The sequence below is a fragment of the Nilaparvata lugens genome, chromosome 2, assembly GCF_014356525.2.
Source record: "Nilaparvata lugens isolate BPH chromosome 2, ASM1435652v1, whole genome shotgun sequence".
Lineage (NCBI taxonomy): Eukaryota > Metazoa > Arthropoda > Insecta > Hemiptera > Delphacidae > Nilaparvata > Nilaparvata lugens.
The window spans coordinates 37,999,550-38,017,664 of record NC_052505.1 but is presented as its reverse complement, the minus strand read 5'-3'; the positions used below and the strand labels follow the sequence as shown (position 1 = coordinate 38,017,664).

The 18,115-nt window shown below is 35.7% G+C and overlaps 2 protein-coding genes across 5 annotated transcripts in view; one reads left to right on the top strand and one right to left on the bottom strand.

Annotated features, from left to right (window-relative positions):
• LOC111046905 overlaps positions 1-17,613 on the bottom strand; it is a 32,422-nt gene extending 14,809 nt beyond the window's left edge. Inside the window, exon 1 of the mRNA XM_022332554.2 lies at positions 17,409-17,613. The gene's annotated coding sequence lies outside the window, so the exon portion shown is untranslated. The remainder of the gene's footprint in view (positions 1-17,408) is intronic.
• On the top strand, positions 459-17,276 carry LOC111046898 (T-cell acute lymphocytic leukemia protein 1). 4 transcript variants are annotated; one of them, XM_039421150.1, is made up of 5 exons: positions 461-708; positions 6,258-6,404; positions 9,344-9,687; positions 14,973-15,201; positions 16,068-17,276. In XM_039421150.1, the coding sequence occupies exons 2-5, from the start codon at positions 6,402-6,404 to the stop codon at positions 16,284-16,286; spliced, it is 795 nt and encodes a 264-aa protein (XP_039277084.1). In that variant the 5' UTR covers positions 461-708; positions 6,258-6,401; the 3' UTR covers positions 16,287-17,276. The 4 variants fall into 4 exon arrangements, with proteins under 4 accessions (XP_022188238.1, XP_039277084.1, XP_039277085.1 ...); XM_022332546.2 differs by lacking the exon at positions 6,258-6,404 and having other exon boundaries at positions 459-708; positions 16,068-16,635; XM_039421151.1 differs by lacking the exon at positions 6,258-6,404 and having other exon boundaries at positions 560-581; positions 16,068-16,635.
• Positions 17,614-18,115: the final 502 nt, after the last annotated feature.

Here is an 18,115-nt window from a genome sequence, read left to right as displayed (position 1 = left end):
ATCAAGAACGTGCTGCAAATTGAATAAACAGGAGCAGCGGTTGGAAATCAGAAGAGAGATATCAAATATTTGTGCAAAAACAGACCATACAGTTATTTATCAGAGACCATGTAATATGGTGAATATTGAGAGGTTTGAATTGTAGTTTTTTTGTACCTTTCTTTCAGGTTGCTGAACTGATCAAAATTGAACTAAATTTTTCCAATATGAACTCTAGTGAACCTTGTTTTTGATTGCTGAAGAATTTATTTATGCACAAAGTGAGCACCTAATTTTTGTGTTGCAATAAAAGATTTGCTAAATTGCTTCTTATCCATCCAAATTTCTGTAGTCTTCTAGCATTTCTATAGTACTGGCTTGGATTTCGTAATGAAATTAATGCAAACGTATTTAGAAATGTATTCGAACCGTGCGACTCCACGACGTTTTAACCAGAAATTAGGCCGGGCGCTCCACGTGTTTTCTTGAAAATTGGAAAATTTGAGTGGAAGAGCGGCAGTTCGAAACGAGTCGTCACCGCGAGAAGATGTAGTCATAGAACAAGTATCTGCCTATAAATTTGGCATTGGCCTATTTAGATGGAAAATATCCCTATTTTTATTTTTATGAATTAAAGCATGTAGTATGAAAAATATTAGGTACCGTAGTTAAAATGCAAACGTGAGTGATTGTGAGTGCCGATTTATTTGTTAAATTTTCGACTGCATGGTGAGTGCCAAAACTATTTTATTAAGCTCAAATAGATTGACCACATAAATTGACCGAGGCCCTAAATTTATTGTAGAGTGAGTTAGCAAATTCTTGTCTAAATATCAACCATGAATCATTGCGATAAAGTCGTAATTTGAGAAATATTATTTGGAATTATTTTTTAAAAGTAATTTTGAAAAAAGTAATTGAATAAATAACCGGATTGTTTACAGTGAAGATTATAATTCGATGTAACAGAATTTCAAACTTGACTGATAATTCTATGTTTGAATGCAACTAATAAATTAATGTCAGTAGCATTTCTACAAAATCTTTTATTTTACGTTCCTGGCTCGTGATAAGTTACTTGTTGCTAAAACAGGTGTTGTTAAACAAATAGTGAAGATCTTGGCATTTGCATGAACGAATCCATCCAAAGTTCCCAACCGTGGATTCGAATAATTTGAACAGGTTTATAGTTTAGAAGAGATTTTTAAAGCAATTATTATATATTTTTTCTTTGTTACAAAATGGGGTGCTAACAAAGTCCCCCCTCCCACCATTACAAATCATGTCAAGTGTGGGGTAGTGTTATTAATATCTCCACCCGTTACAATGATGTCAGGTTTAGAGTTATTGGTTATAGATACCTCCATCCGTTACAACCATAACCTTATACCATAACAGTATTTTTCCCAAGACTTTTTATATAATAAAAGCGTTGAAAGAATTGAAAAGTATCAATGGGCATGAAAGCTCATGTTCTCTTATTGAGTTGACTTTGACCAAGCCTTTTATGCGTACATTGTCCCTCGGCAAACACAGACACTAATTATTAACCCAATGAAGTGATGATGCTGCTTTAACGAATGTGGAAGAGGCAAGAGGGTGTGTTATTCGCTCAATCAATGCCACCGTCATTGACAGAGTCCACTCATCTTCTGCATTGTCAACAGATTGCAGCATTATTAAGACCTCTGCGAGAGAAGGTCACTGAAGCCAATCTCTTCTCAAAGATAATCACAATGGATATTCCTCCATAACGAATATTAATGAAGATTCTCCTGTTTTTTGGTAGTCTTTGTCATAACAACTAACAACAGCAATGTACATTGTTCACCACATTTGTATAGAATTATTATCTGTGAAATGTACATAAAGTACAATCAGAGCCCCGAAAAACTACATATCCACTAATAAAACATTATCAGGAGACATAAATCCAGCGTACAGAATGTAATCTTCTATCATTAGAAATCAATCAAACCTTATTTACGAGATATCTGATGCCGTTCAATCCTTAATATCTGTATATTGCATGTCAGACTATACGTTTGAATTGATTGACAAATACAATAGAATTCACTTATAATGGTAGCACTAGAACAAACAACATAATATTAATCATAAGGCTCGTATTAATGAGAAAGGCTCATATTACATTGGGCCTCCAATTGGTCGATAGATAGGCCTCAAGTCTCTGACAGAGACGCGGGGCATTAGTTCCTATTGCGCTCAAAACCCTAGGGCCACCAGCCCTGCCACCAGATATCTCTGGTATCTCACTCGGGTCGCCAGTCCATGCATACATGTATGTGTGTTTGATATTGAATTTAAATTCGAATTTGTTGTGTGTTTGAATTAGAATTAGAATATTACGTTGTCTGTAACTATGATCAGTTGAATGGCTATAAAATAAAATTATCATTATAATTATTAGTCCGTCCACCAATCCTTGTGTCTTACTGGTGTCTCATCTTCCCTTACACACGGCTGCCAATGGTTGCTCTCTGGCGACCCACTGGTGACCGAGACTGGAGTCCTGATCTCATAGGATACTAAGTGGCACCATGTGAACCAGTGTTTTCCTGCGACACTGCGGTTACTAATCCTGGGAAGCTGTTGACGGCAGCGGAAGCTGATAGACGGATGCGGAAAGATGAGTTCAACGAGACGCGTTATTGGCACCGGCGCTCGCGCCCATAATCCGCACTTTATCTGGGGGCGCACGCGCCAGCACTGACAATATGTTTGCACTTTACACCTCGATGCTTCGCGCCCCTCGTTCCCAGACGCAAGCCCCTCTTTTGACTCTCACCAGTCGGAAACAATACAACAGATTGTATCGAATTGACGATGTTAGTCGAGAGAGTGCTGCTTCAAACTTCGAATGGGAAACTTTTTCATCAACAGAACGAGAAATGAAAATTGAAATTTACTGAAGCGCTGTGCTTTTATAAATCATATACGTTAAGATCCAATGATAAATTACACATTTTGTTCTTTAATAAAAGAGTCGTCCTGACCCTGACTAAGAATATGTATGTGTAGTCAGAGTGTAGTATGTGTACAAACATTGCAAACATTTACCTGTAAACGAAGTTTAATAGATACATCCTATAAATTTTACATCAATATGATTATAATACATGATTAATGAACAATCATAAAAGTTCATTCAATAGAGAAAAAGAAATTAAACAAATTTGAATTAACAATATTTGTTATCGATTGGCAGTCTGTTGATAGTGAAGTTGTAACAAAGTGCGATTCCAGGACTTTGGGTAGGGTATGGGTAGGTGCAACTCTTATTCAACTTGATTGGTGATTTAAAATCAATTAGAATAAAAGAAATAATCATAATTTTCAATGAGTAGAATCCTAGTTTGAGAATCCTCATCAATAATATGCTTGAGAGGCTATTTGAGTTGTGAATTTGTCAAATTACTGTCCAAAAACTTATTTTTATTCCCAATCTTATCATGAATTTATTGTAGAGTTATTTAGTTTTAAAATACTAGAGATTTGCTCATATGAGTCCCAGATTTGTGCGTGAATGAGGGATATTCAAGAAATTATTATTTGGATACCAGTTTAAAGTGTGAATCTATCACACTCACAATTCAATAATTTTCAAAATGAAATAGGCTATCAACATAAAATTTAGATAATGAAATTATGGATGAAAATATGTGGAACTTATGCTTTTTTCGGTTTTGAGACTCTTGAGGAGCATCGGGTTTGAGTCACTGCACCTCAAGAGCGGAGGGCAAACCTGGTTAAACTACGATTTCAGGTGGGCTCCGAAGCATGAAGAGATAGAAGCTTAGTATATGAGTAATGTACACCTACAAATTCAGCTCGCAGCTTCAGCTTGGTAACAGCTTCGGAATCGTCTTCACCCTTGGATTAAAAGGTCTATTCCCTTGAAGGCGAAGTGAATTGAAACAAACTGTAAACAAAGTATTGAGTATTAAGACGGACATGAATCTTGAATGTATCTAAACGATCATTGAAAGGGTGACGTGGTAACTTGTTGAGGGGCTCAGCGTCATTTCTACTGCAGGAGTGTTCTTTGCTGATAAGAGACTTCCCCTTATTCCAGCCGTAACGATTCTTCATTGCAAGCCGAGTGGAAAACTTTGGAAGTCATACGAATACTGTTGATGCCTAATAGGATATAAAACTCTTCCAGCTCACTTACAAAGTATTTTGTAAGGTCTCAGAGCCAGTTCAGGCTGCTCAGATTAGGAAAGTCTCCCAGATAAAACAACGTCACCTGAAGTTTCAGGATTAACTTGACTTGAGAGTTAAATAATAACGGAGTATAAAGTAATTATTGAGAACAAGACGGGAAATTATGAGAGAGATATTAAAAAAAAACAAATTCTTGACAGAATCTTTCAACCACCCTCTTGCTGATATTTCTTAAAATTCATCTGGGTTTTGAAATAATTCGGTTTTTTGATCAAGTAATGAGAAGATACAGTTTTCTGTCACTCTCAACATCATGTGAATATAAAAAACCTGGAACTTTCAAACCCTTTCAACCCCTGGAACTTTGAGCCCCATATTATGATGAACCTGAGACTATGTTATAATGAACAGACGTAATTTCCTTGTTATGTTGGTATTATGAATCAAATGCTATATGTATGCACTCTAGCTGGGCTAACAAAGATTGCCCACACACTGACAAACTGTATTTTTAACAAGAATGTGAGTTAAGCTAATTTTTCTTCAAGTATTCAACCTATTAAGTGCTTTTCTGTCTTCGATTATTATTAATCACATAATAAGTGAAATGTGACTTTTATTAATTTTATTCGAACATTAGAACATATTAGTTATATTCGCTCTTCAAACTTTGTTGTTGTTTTATTCACATAATACCGTTTTCTATCAACTATAATTCAACTCTCATTCCATGTTTCTTGATTTTTTTTTAGTTAGCCTACCTGCAAAGATTACGAATCTCACCAAGCTTCATGGAAACTATTCAAGATTGAATAATTTGATTCGTTCTAAAACAACGTAATCATCAATTACTGAAACAATGGAGCGGTCTTAAAGTAAATTACTGAAATTAGAATCATAATGAGGAAAGAATGTCTTTCTCGAATAAATAGAAATAATTTTTATAGACCTCTGCCTCTTAAATGAGTTGAATGCTTTATAACAACAAACTCAATTTTATTGCGGATATTTCAAGCTCCACTCTGTCAACACATTAAGTTTACAAACATTTCAGCGAAAAAGTGAAAGGATAAATATCATTTTGTGGACGCGAATCGTGTTAAAGGACCATTTCCGCCTCCCTGTCTCTAGATGTCTAGAGAAAGCATATTTAAATGTAATCATAATGGTTTATGTTTGTAAGTTCTTGTATTCGGCCAGTTATCAGATGCTTCCTTTGCCAAAATACTCAAATATGAGTTCCTTGGTTGGTGTTTCACATCAGTGTATACAATCGCACTGTATTAACAAGTGTCATCATATAATAATATAAAATACTCATTTTGTAACAGGAATAACTGATCTGTATAGATATGTAACTTCAACTTAATATATCATTGAAAATGTAACTTGAGCATAGAATTGCTATCAAGATTTTCGGGAATCTTTTAACGTAATTGAATCTTGCGGCCATGGAGGAAATTCCAGATAAATGAATCGTATGAATAGTACGACTTTTTGTTCAACAGAGTTTGAGAGAAAACATTGTGGAGTGTAGTGGCTGATGGTAAAGCCTTATTTGGCTGTAGCGGTCAGAAATATATCAACTGCATTTCAATTCAAGCAAACTACATTCTAAAATACTCGAAGAGCAATCAATGCGAACAAACTACCTTCTAGTCTATTGTCTGTTTCATAAATCAGATCATAGCTAAATTGAAATCATCACTCTTCATTTTTGTTAATAAAATAGAATGGAATGTGCATGTACAATGAGTAGCTTTATCCTATCAAATTCTGTAGCAACTCAGCAATCGAATAATAATCTATTGCTAATAATCATCTAGAAACAAAACTACTGAGCTGTATGATTGCTTTGACGAATAGCTCCTGTCAAGCACTAATCGAATTAGTATCGTGCTCCGCACAATTCCAACGCAAAATATCAATATTGAGCTTCTCACACGACACTGATTCCGATAGCTTGCTAATAATCAGCAGGGGATGTTGTGTTAGCCACGCCCCTTAGTCGCCAAAAGTGAGCTGTGATTGGCTGGCAGGTGTTGATGATGTAGAGAGGTGGGGGAGGATCACAGCTTCCCTTGTTGCAGGGGTGACTCTCTACTTAGTATTGACGCCCCACGTAACTGATTCTACACTCTGCCGGATTTTAGTTTCTCACTCAACTTCATGATAAGACGGATAAGTGATACCAGCTCCAGCGAAGTCAATCTATTGCTTGTCTGACTGTGGGGATGGTAAGTTTTGTTTAAAAATTTGGAATAATGATAGTTAGCTATAAATTAATAACTAACGATTGAGTATTTTTTGATACCTTCTTCTAACTAAACACCACATTGGTTGAATAATATACTGATCATAGTTGACAAATGCAAATAAATCTATTTATATTTTCAAAATATTATTGTGTCAATTGAATATTGAAGGTAGAAATGCGTTATTGTAATCTAAATTGTGTTCCTTTGAACTCTTCGTGTTTTATTCAATTGATATGTGGGCCTATTGAAGTAAGAACATGAATTGACATGGAAATATTATCATTGATAAATGAGTACTCTTATCAAAAACGTTCAATTCTGGATTTGTATCGCTGTTTTGCATCGCACTTCTCTCATTGGAAGTCTTCCTTCAATCGGGAATACCCTTCAATTTCGTAAAATACTTCCCACTGGTTCTTCACCTGAGATGACAGGAATAAAATGTAAGTGGTAAAAAAAAATGATTCCATTAATCCTTCACCTGAAACTGAAATGTCACCGGAAATGTATTCTATAATACTTCACTTTATGAAACAAATTCAAGAGTGATTAGCGTTTCGAATAATTGACCAAATACTGAACTCAGTTGTGAATGTACAGTTGATCATCAAAAGTACTGTTTAGAATGAATCTTCACCCTGCATCTTATTTTGAAAATTACTGTAACTCATTTCCACTGTTTCCTAAATCATGGTTGAGCATGGAGATGCTTGTTGTTCTTATTTAGTCGTGTACTCTATTTATCTTATTTTGTTTACTCATATATACGCAGATGAGAGTTGGAATTAGAGTTTCTGATCCTAGTAATCAGTGTATTAATAATTCATCAGAGGATATCCATATCTTTATAATATTCATGAAGATTGGAGATTGAAACTGGAGTTCAAAAACTAGAGTTATTTAGGAGTTCAAAATCGATATTATCATCTCTCATTTTGGGAAGGTTCTTTCAAAGTCATACATTGTGTAACTTTGGAGCAATGCTTCAGAGTATGCAAGTTATTCAGCTTGTTTCTCACATGATATTCTTTAATTGGTTATTTGTTTCTAATGGAAAGATAAGTTACAATATAGGGAGCAACTAGAAAAATACAATTTAGGAGAATGCTCCTCTCAAGATTGTTCAAGTCATATGGAGGTCATTTTTGAAATTCGCGAATTGAATTAGTGTTCATCGCGACCATTAAAAAGAAGGTTACCCAAATGTTCCACATTGACTTGGAAGAGTGATTCAAGATTAAAATCCTCCAATCTTTGAAAGTCTTTTCCACATTATGACATTCTTGGTTAAACAATTAAATATAACAATTAATGTAAGATTGAATGTAAGGATGCCCTCGCAGACAAGACCTTCTCATCTCACATATTGAGTTAGTCGCCTTTCTATTGGTCCTCCTGTAGGAACATTGTCTGATTGAGGCCAGTTCTGCTAACAAACATTTATACACCGCAAAATTATTTCACGGTGGCTCCAAATCCACCTGGAACGGTAGGTTCACTTATTTGCCAGCATTATCTATCACCCACATTTTTATATTTATTATAATAAATGCTCTCTCATTAATTTCCATCTGTAGACTGGCTGGCCGCTATGGTTTCGTATAAAATGAGCGCTGCTGTCCATAGATTGTCAGTTTGGTATAAGGGTGAGCATTCCTGACTAGTAATTATGAGGGTTTGATTCCCTGGCTGACGAATACATTTTGTATATTAGCTCTTATCAATATTTGCAGTAGCAGAAGTCTTCGGGGTGATTTACAGCATTTAATTTGGATTTTTGTTTGATAATACTATTCATTAATTAGCATTTGAATGAATGCAATTTCTCAATAAATTTACATCTGTAAAGTAAAAATTGCCAACATTCGGTAACGGATAGGCACCAGAAGAAGAAGAAGAAGAATATCCTTAGTACCTGGATCATATCTGTCACATCAGATTACAATAATTTCGGTCCTCATAGGTCCACTGCAATTTCAAGCTTGTAAAGAAAGCATGTATTCTTTGATGCTTCAAAAGCATCTATATAATATGTTAAAAACCTCGTAGTGAGATAGAATAGTTTATAATACTGTAACAGTAATGAGGGTTTTTTCAACGCACGAGTTAGATGTAGAGTTGAGACGCGTGTTTTAAGCATCTCACGAGTGCTTTAAAGACGATATTATAGAACTGTTGTATACACTATTCTATTTACGACCGTATACACTATTTTATCCATGAATACTCAAGCAAAGTATAAATTTGCTGATTTTTTGTAAAGTTATAAATGAACCAACTAGCCTATATGGTAAAAATACTGATATTAAAATAGGTTAAAAGCTACTCATAAAGAGTGAACAGTGAACTGAAAGCTTGACGAGGAAAAACTTGACGAAATGAAATTCGACGTACTGAAATATTGACGAACTGGAAACTTGAAATACTGAAAACAAGACAATCTGAAAACTTGTACTGAGAACGAATTAAAAACTTCTCAAAGTGAATATTTAATTTAGTTGAAACTTGATAAACTGAAACCTGCTGCAAGCATTAGAAACTGTGTTTTAATATTTATGCCACCAGCATCGGAAACAGTGTTATAATGTTCAAGTCATTGCATAAAGTCTTCATTATAGTAGTTTTGGAAAAAACAAATAACCATTGCGAAAAGACCTCTGCTATGGGACTAATTGTGGTATTTTTATGGTTACATTGTAGCATGTTCGAAGATAAACACAGATAAAAACTCACAATATGATGTTAAGAATCAGATCTAATATTATCAAATTTCGATTGATTTTTTAAATTTTTTTCCATTTTAACATGAAATAACATACGTGTGAACTTCTCAGTAGAAATCTATTTATAGGACTCTCTTTTTCTTGTAAATCAGATGATTTTGATGTGCAATAGTGAGAGATGTGATTCGATTACAGCCGTTGATAGTGGGTGTGGGAGGCGGCAGTGGAAGCGGCGTGAACGGGAACGGAGGCGGCGAGTGGACCGGAGACGACCAATCAGCTGCCGACTCAGAGGACGAGGAGCTGCTGTCGGACGAAGTGTCGGACTCCGACGAGGCCGGATCCGGCGGAGTCGGACGTGTCGGACAGCAGTCGGGGTCCGTGCGGCCAGGGGTGCTGAGGAAGGTGTTCACCAACAGCCGGGAACGCTGGCGTCAGCAGAATGTCAGCGGCGCGTTCGGCGAACTCAGGAAGCTCGTACCCACTCATCCACCCGATAAAAAACTCTCCAAGAACGAGATACTGAGGATGGCCATCAGGTGAGTTGAAAACTGTATAAATGGTAATGAAATGAAACTGTTAACAGTATTGATCTGGAAGAATCTGTGAAATGGTTAAATGAATAGAAATAAGCTTTTTAACAGAGTAATGCATAGTACTGAAGGAAAAACTAGATATAATTCAATTCGTATTCTTATTCAATATGAATAACTAATACAATATCACCTTCACTCAGAAAATAAAATATATGTCATAGCTGAAAACAATGTTTATCAATAATTTATTGAGCTTGACTACAAGCCACTCATGTCACAAGCAAAGTAGTTATGTAAAAGTCCATGCTTGCTTCTATTTTTCGCATTCGAATGTTCATATTCACTAGTAACAGTGAATCTCTTTACAAATTCATAAGTATCAGTAACTGGTTGTAAAATAAGAGTAAATTAGCATTGCAATTTCCCTGGTCGTGATTACAATAAAATGAGCTTATTCCGAAAGTTTGACATTTCAATCAAAATGAACAGTTGTGAAAGCACATAGAAATTCTCAAGACCAAGTTGAGGTTATTGAATTACGGTTCCTCGACAATTAATATCATTGCTGGAGCTAGAGATTGCATTTGTTGAGAATATTTTATTATAATATGATTCATATTAAGTATTATCGATCTGTCCAATTATATCAATAATTCATTTGAGAGTGCCTCATTCCATGACATATTTGTGTTCTTGTCCACTTATTATAGGCTCCTCATAGGCCTCAGAAAATAAATAACCGCTATTTAACTATCAACTTTTTATGGAAAAAGTTAATAATGATTGCATTTTTATTTGTAGAAACCATTTATTATTCATTTTCAGAAAAGTTGGAAATATTTGTTATTATCGGGAAGATAAGAGTAATCTCTATTAGAAAAATTTTTCTTTACTTCTTATAAAACCCCCTCATCATCGTCGATACTGTACTACTTGCTGGTTGTTTGATTGTAAGGGGCAGAGCTGCAACCAGGTCAACACCATCAGGCCAACAACCCACAAAATACGCCTATCATTAACAATTTACGCGAGTTTCCTAGTTTTCTATGCAAGGTCAATCACTGTACATATTAAATTAATACTTCTAGTTTACTCATTGGAGACTTTCAGAGTCAACTATGATATATTAATAACAATGAACTGTTTGAACGATGTTTAGGCCCTATGTAAATGACAGGCTGATGTATTAATATCAAACCTGCAATATCAATAGTATTTTTGGTTAAAAACACAATAGTATCGCAATAGTAGTGGTCTTGTATATCAATGATATATTAATAACAATGAACTGTTTGAACGATGTTTAGGCCCTATGTAAATGACAGGCTGATGTATTAATATCAAACCTGCAATATCAATAGTATTTTTGGTTAAAAACACAATAGTATCGCAATATTAGTGGTCTTGTATATCAATTTGGACAATATCCTCTAATTCTCCAGCTGGAAGCTTTAATAGCAAGCTAAGAAAGCATCTAAGTATAATCATAATATTGAGTACCATTATAAATGCCATATAAAATGTCAATGAGTATTGGAAACGGAATTGAATTCAATCCTACATGATTTACGTACCTTAACTTAATATATAGCCTACCAGACTTTCATCTGATAAAATATTAAATGATTCATCAACTATGTTCCAATATATTTTTTCGAAAGTTATGAATCAATTACGGATAATACTATGACAAACAGTAATAAATGAGCATTATCAATACTAACATTCACAAGAGTAGATCATCATGCATTATAATATATTGTAATCGATAATAGATGAATTATACATTTTAATTGAAGAGTTAGAAGCTATTATCATCCCTGTGGGTTGGGGGAGTGTTATGAGTCGAACATCGAACTCAATCATTTGTTAGAAACCAGAATATGCCCACAGTATCCCTGCTTGTCGTAGGAGGCGACTAAAAGGGACCCCCCTTTTCCAAAGCCCTTCTTCCAAAACCCTTCTTCTTCTTCTAATATGCTTTGGAACTTTTTCAATTCTAGAATGGCACTTTTTCGATTGACTGAGCTGTGTGCCATTCTTTCTTTCTATTTTCTGTCTATCGGCCTTACTTGGCCATATTCCTCTTTATTCTTCTTTTTCACTTTTATTCTCCTCTTAAAATAGAGGACTGGTCCTCCAGGTTGGGGGTTGAGGCTTTGGGTTTGCAGCCCACTCCTCGCAAAAACATCGGAACGCAAAAAACTCAACACATATGCCTCGGAATGGGACTGGAATTAACGGAAAATCAACACGGACTCAGAAAAATTTCATGAATTTTGGATGCTGGAATGTTCAGGGTATTGCTACGAAGGAAATGGAAGTCTATGGAGAATTGAAAAAATCAAGGATGGATGTCGTGGTATTGTCTGAAACAAAGAAAAAAGGAAGGGGAAATGAGATAAAAGGATAATACACGGTATTCTATAGTGGTGTGGACGAAGATAGAAGAGCTAAAGCAGGAGTGGCCATAGCTGTTCATAAGCGACTTGAAAAGAGAGTGACAAACTATGACCCAATAAGTGAAAGACTCATTACAGTGGATATGAAGTATGCAGGGAGGTTAGTGACATTAATAGGTGTTTATGCGCCAAATGAGGATGCCGAATCTCAGGTGAAGGATGATTTTTATGAATCATTCTCTGCAGTTCTAGAAGCAGTAAACAGAAACAAGGAGATTATTGTATTGGGAGATTTTAATGCTAGAGTAGGTTGCAAAACCGGAGATTGGGTTGTGGGACAGTATGGCGAGAATACATTGAATGAAAATGGGCAACGTCTAATCGATTTATGCACTCAATTCTCCCTGAGAATCATGAATGGCTTTTTTCAACACAAAAATATACATAAATACACTTGGATTCAACCAACAAGACACTTGAAAACAGTAATAGATTATATCCTGATGAAAGTAGGGTCACATATTAAAGTAAAGGATGTACGTGTGTACAGAGGAGCAACCTGTGGATCAGATCATTTTCTTGTAAAAGGCAAATTTCTCATAGTGCCTGCCCCTCAAAGAGATAGCGGTGACGATAGTTGTGACGAAAGTAGATATAAGGCTGACAATCCAAAATATAATTTGGAGAGTTTTAATAATGATTCAACTGACTTTCTCTACAAGTTGAGGCTAGCAGGCAAAATGCAACATGAGAATCAGACAGAAATAGAGGTGGAGGAAATGTACAAGAAGAGTTGCATCAAGCAGCATTAGAAGCTGTGGGAGGGGTGGAAAGCAAGGGATCATACAAAAACTCATATTGGTGGGATGAAAATCTAAAGTCGCCAATTAAGGAGGAGACGTTGTATCAGAGATGGCTAACAACACATGATCCCGAAGACAGGAAGGCATATTTGAGACAGAATTACCTTGTTAAGAAAGAGGTGAAGAAGGCGAAAAACAGATTTTGGGAACTAAAGTGTTATGAAATCGAAAATATGTTAGGTAGTTCAAAGTCTAGAGAAGCGTGGAAAACTATCAGGAGGCTGAGAGAGGATCTTAAAGAAAGAAGGCGAATACAGGTTATTGATTCAACAACATGGAAGGACTATTATCGGGATCTTTTGACGGAAAAAAGACCAATATTTCAAGAAGTTGAATATTGTCATGAAGAGGAAGACCATCCTATGCCAGAAATATCTCTGAAAGAAGTGGGAAAAGCCTTGCAGGGGATGAAAAAAAACAAAGCCGCGGGTCCTGGAGGTTTACCTATAGAATTGCTGAAATTTGCTCCAAGCGGCATTTTAGAATACCTGACAAAGTTGTTCAATCGATGTATTTCCACAACAACGGTGCCTAGAGAGTGAAAAGAGGCTTGGATCACATCAATATACAAGAAAGGGAACAGAGCCGAGTGTTCAAATTACAGAGGGATAAGCATAACAGCAGCTATGGGTAGGCTGTACGGACGTGTTTTGAAACAAAGACTTGAACTGGAAATGAGGGAAATAGAAGAGCAAAGTGGTTTCCGTGCTGGTCGATCATGCACCGATAACCTATTCTGTATCAAACATCTGATGGAGAAAAAATTACAGAGAGGAAGAGAACTTCATGTTTTGTTTTTGGATCTGAAAAAAGCCTATGATAGTGTTCCAGTGAATAAGATATGGGAAGCTCTCAAAAAAGCGAGAATTAGTACTCCCCTCATCAATGCCATAAAAACTCTTTACAAGGATAGTAGTAGCAGGATAAAGATTGGAAACCAGCTGTCAGAAGAGTTTGCTGTAAATAAAGGCCTTAGACAAGGTTGCCCCATCTCACCACGCTTTTCAAGATATACGTAAGCAAGCCTTGGAGGTGTGGTCACGCAAGTGTAGAAGTATGGGTGTACTACTAAATGAAGAAAATATATATACTCTACTATTTGCAGATGACCAGGTCCTCCTAGCTGAAGATGAAGAGGATATGTCATACATGACAAGGCAACTCATAGAGGAGTATAAAAAATGTGGCCTGGGAATCAGTGAAGAGAAATCACAATATATGGTGGTTGGAGGAGAAGGAAATTCATTGAACATTGACGAAACCACGGAAATTGCAAATGTCAAAGAATGCCGGTACTTAGGTATGACAATAAAAGATGATGGACGGGATGAGAGAGAGATTGGATACAGGATTGCAAAGGGGAGAGTTTTAACCAGGAAGCTACATTCAATACTTTGGACGGATGATATATCTGAAAGAGTAAAGAAACAGGTTTTCAAAACAATTGTGATGAGCTGTGTAACTTATGGGGCGGAAGTATGGACATTAACCAAGAGACTAAAACAAAGATTATTGGCTATGGAGATGAATTACTGGAGAAGATGTTGCCAGCTGACCTTGAGAGATAGGGTGAGAAATGTGGTTATAAGGGAGAAAATGAAATTGGACAGGTCAGTGGTGGATGAGGTGGAGGAAAAACAACTGCAGTGGTACGGACATCTCAGAAGAATGAGCCCCAGTCGCATACCAAGGAAGGTATATGAGTGGATTCCGGCTGAGAGGAGGAGACGAGGACGACCACGAACGGTTTGGCAGCAAAACATAGAAGAGGCCATGGAGAGCAGGGGCATCCAACAAGACGTATGGAGAGATAGAGGCAGATGGCGTGTTGAGTGCGGGAAACGGCCGGGAAGGCTAGGTAAAAACCCGCGTATTAGGTTAGGTTAGGTAGAAGCTATTATGAGTTAGTGATGATATAAGCTTATCAAAGAGAACTTCCGAATGAAAATGTGCAATATAGTTCAATATTATGAAACATTCATTATTGAGATATCGTTAAAATGATTTTAATTTTCGATTTCAGATACATACGACTCCTAACAGGGGTTTTAGAATGGCAGCAACATCAGTACATACAAAACGCCAACAATAACAATAATGTAACAACGGAAAACAATAATAACATAACTAGCAATAATAATCACTACGGTCATGGAGATTTCAACAGACGATCAAATCCTTACAGAAGAAACCATATTGCAAACCATCGCACTTCACCTTACAACCACAAGGGACACCCATCCAGTCCACAGGTAATATTTCCAACCATGCCTATTCTTATGTTTTGGATGACAGAATATAATATTAATAAATGCAGGTTTTGAACACATTGATGGAGAATAAAGTTGGGAGCACATTGATGGAAACCGCGAGTTTAAATGATTGTCAGCCTGTTTCGTTTACTCTAACAATTAAGGCAAATTATGAATATAATATTAAATAAGAGATGGTGCCAGCCTGAATTTTCCCTTATTCTCTATTTTTTCCTGAGTAACGTGATACGAGATTCAAAATACACCAGTCAAGAATTATATAGGAGCACTAAACTCTTTTCTGGCTCAACTGTTTGTGAACTGATCCAATATTGGAGTTCGATAGATGTCATTAGTTTCGCAACATTATCATTTCAATATGTAAGAGTCATCAATATGTAAGTCCTCCTGATTTTAGATTTCCCTTCACGAATTCATTCTATTTCATTTTTCATATTCCATTTATTTTATTTCATTTATGGTTAGTCTAATTATTAAAATTAATCAATAATTTTTGACAAAAAAGTACAGAGGATTGAAGCTGTGATAATCGAGTACTCCAGTGCTAAACCATATTAAAAAGAAACGATTACACGTCGAGTAATATTGGTAGACAATGTGACTGCTCCCACTAAATCATGGAAGCGTTCTAAACATTGCTGTTAAAGATGAACATGTATTACAGTATAAGTATTAAAATGTGGCGTGTCATTATTCTTATCTTTATTACCTATGTGTTTATATGATATTATAGGTACATTCATTCATCATCATCCATTCCATTATTCATACATACATCTTATTGTGGGCATTCTCCTCAGCAAATGAAGCTTCGTAACTAAATTTGTATCATTTATTTCTATCAGCAGGCGACAAAATCGGAAGAAAGCACACACTCTCACAATACACTCTCCACATCGACAGGGGTGCAGACGCTGAAGGTGGGGGACTTGCCTCGGGTGAAAATTGAAGAGGGCGGATCCAATTCCTCCCCCGACCAGCCGCAGTCCCTAACCAGCGCTAGGCTTCTATCAACCGCCTCCGATCTCAGGATCACAAAGGATTTCAAGCATGGTAAACTATAAAAAAATAACACTGATAGTATTGTGATTAAGTGCAGCTGGGGTTCCAATAATAAGCGATTATGAGAAATTTATTACAGCTAGGGTTCCAATATCCACCGATTATGAGGAAAAAATATTGAATGTTCAGTATTATTGACTAAACATGAGTTTTATTCACTACGTGTGTATTCACATTATTGTCGTTATTTCAGAGTGTTAGCTGTTACTTTTATTATTTGTAGCTACTCACCCCATTTCGACTTCTATGTGTAATATTTTTAGAAACGTAGGTTATAATAGACATATTTTATCGTGTTCTTCGAAATATAATATCGAGAAGGAGTTGGGAAACTCCTGTCAGTGACGAAATATTATCATATATATTATATATATGTAACCTACAATGTAATATCTAAGGATATTTCCCCATTGGGAGAATGGAGGCTCAAATCCATTAAATTTTCAAATTGGAAAGTTTGATGGCATTGGACATTCAATGATATGATCCATACAATAAATATGTCGAAAGATCTCCCACTTCTCAGATCTACTGAGCATCCCTGTGTTACTTGCAAAATTGAAAAGGACAAATATTTGAAATTCAAGAATCAATCTCTCTTCTGCAACAAAAATAACTAAAAATCACCTTTCAATTTTCCTCGCAGACCTTAACGTGATTCACGGATGCCCTCCCAATACTGAATAAGCTTACACCACTACTTTCTTACTTATTACTAATTCTAGTGACCAATTAAGAAATATTCATCTGTGTCTATGTATATCGAAGTAATCTTGATGTTATATTATTTAGTTGTTAATAATAGTTGTTGACTAGCTTCCTATAGTATTATACAGTTTTTTGTGAATATATAGATATTGTCTGACTCTTTTCCCTGATCAAACAAATAACCTTGCATGTATGTCTCTAAAAATTTCTCCAAATTGTGTTACCCTTGCATTTTATTAATTGTTATTAAAAATGAAATAAAGAAATAACTTGTTCGAGAAGAATTCAATGTGCTTATTTTCCGAGTTGATATGCTTGTAGATCACATTATCACTAACTTTACACAACTTTTATGTTATGGAAATGATTGAAAATATAATTATCAACGGAAGAGGTTTGTTTCTCCTGTAACTTACCTAAACTCCTGAGCAGAATCTTAGTATCCCGATTTTCCTATTTAAATAGTGATGTGTTGATGTGTTTTCCTATTCAAATGGCCTTGCACGTGAGATGATGATGATGTGTTGAATAAACCACATCATTTCTTATCTCATACTCCTCAAGAGAAGTGTCTCTCGACGTTTGAAAAGAGCTTAGGAATACTGTAGGCCAATGTTGTTGCTGCATCGAATTGTTCATAAAACTCATTTAACCTTCCTTTAAAAAACGAGCTATCTATACGTTTTACCTGAAGATCATGTCAAGTTCAAGTATACTAGAGAAACGTGTCGATAAGGAAAAAAATTGAATATAAACTTTTATTATTAAACATTTATTCATCAGACTATACTTGGAAATCCCAAACATCTGCAGAACTAATTTGTTTAGTATTTTCCTGTTCCATGAACTTGAAAAAGATTACTCATGTGCTCATGTGGACTCACATTCCTTTATCTGCATTAAATACGTGTTTTCGGAGATGATTTGTGATTCATCCTCAATTATTTAATAGAATATTGAACGTTCATTATTCAATAAAAAAACACTATACTAATCACCAAGTCTAATAATTATTATCAACAAAACAATTCTATAATTGATGGACTCCGTGGTCTATTCAGATTGAATTGTTACCAAAAGTTTGGTAGAATCAATCAGGTGACCGAATGGTTAGCACCATTGA

Excerpts from the sequence above, each read along its gene's own strand:
- LOC111046898 (XM_039421150.1), top strand. Across the intron at positions 9,688-14,972 it reads ATACTGAGGATGGCCATCAG|ATACATACGACTCCTAACAG; the intron begins GTGAGTTGAAAA and ends TTTCGATTTCAG. Across the intron at positions 15,202-16,067 it reads GACACCCATCCAGTCCACAG|CAGGCGACAAAATCGGAAGA; the intron begins GTAATATTTCCA and ends TATTTCTATCAG.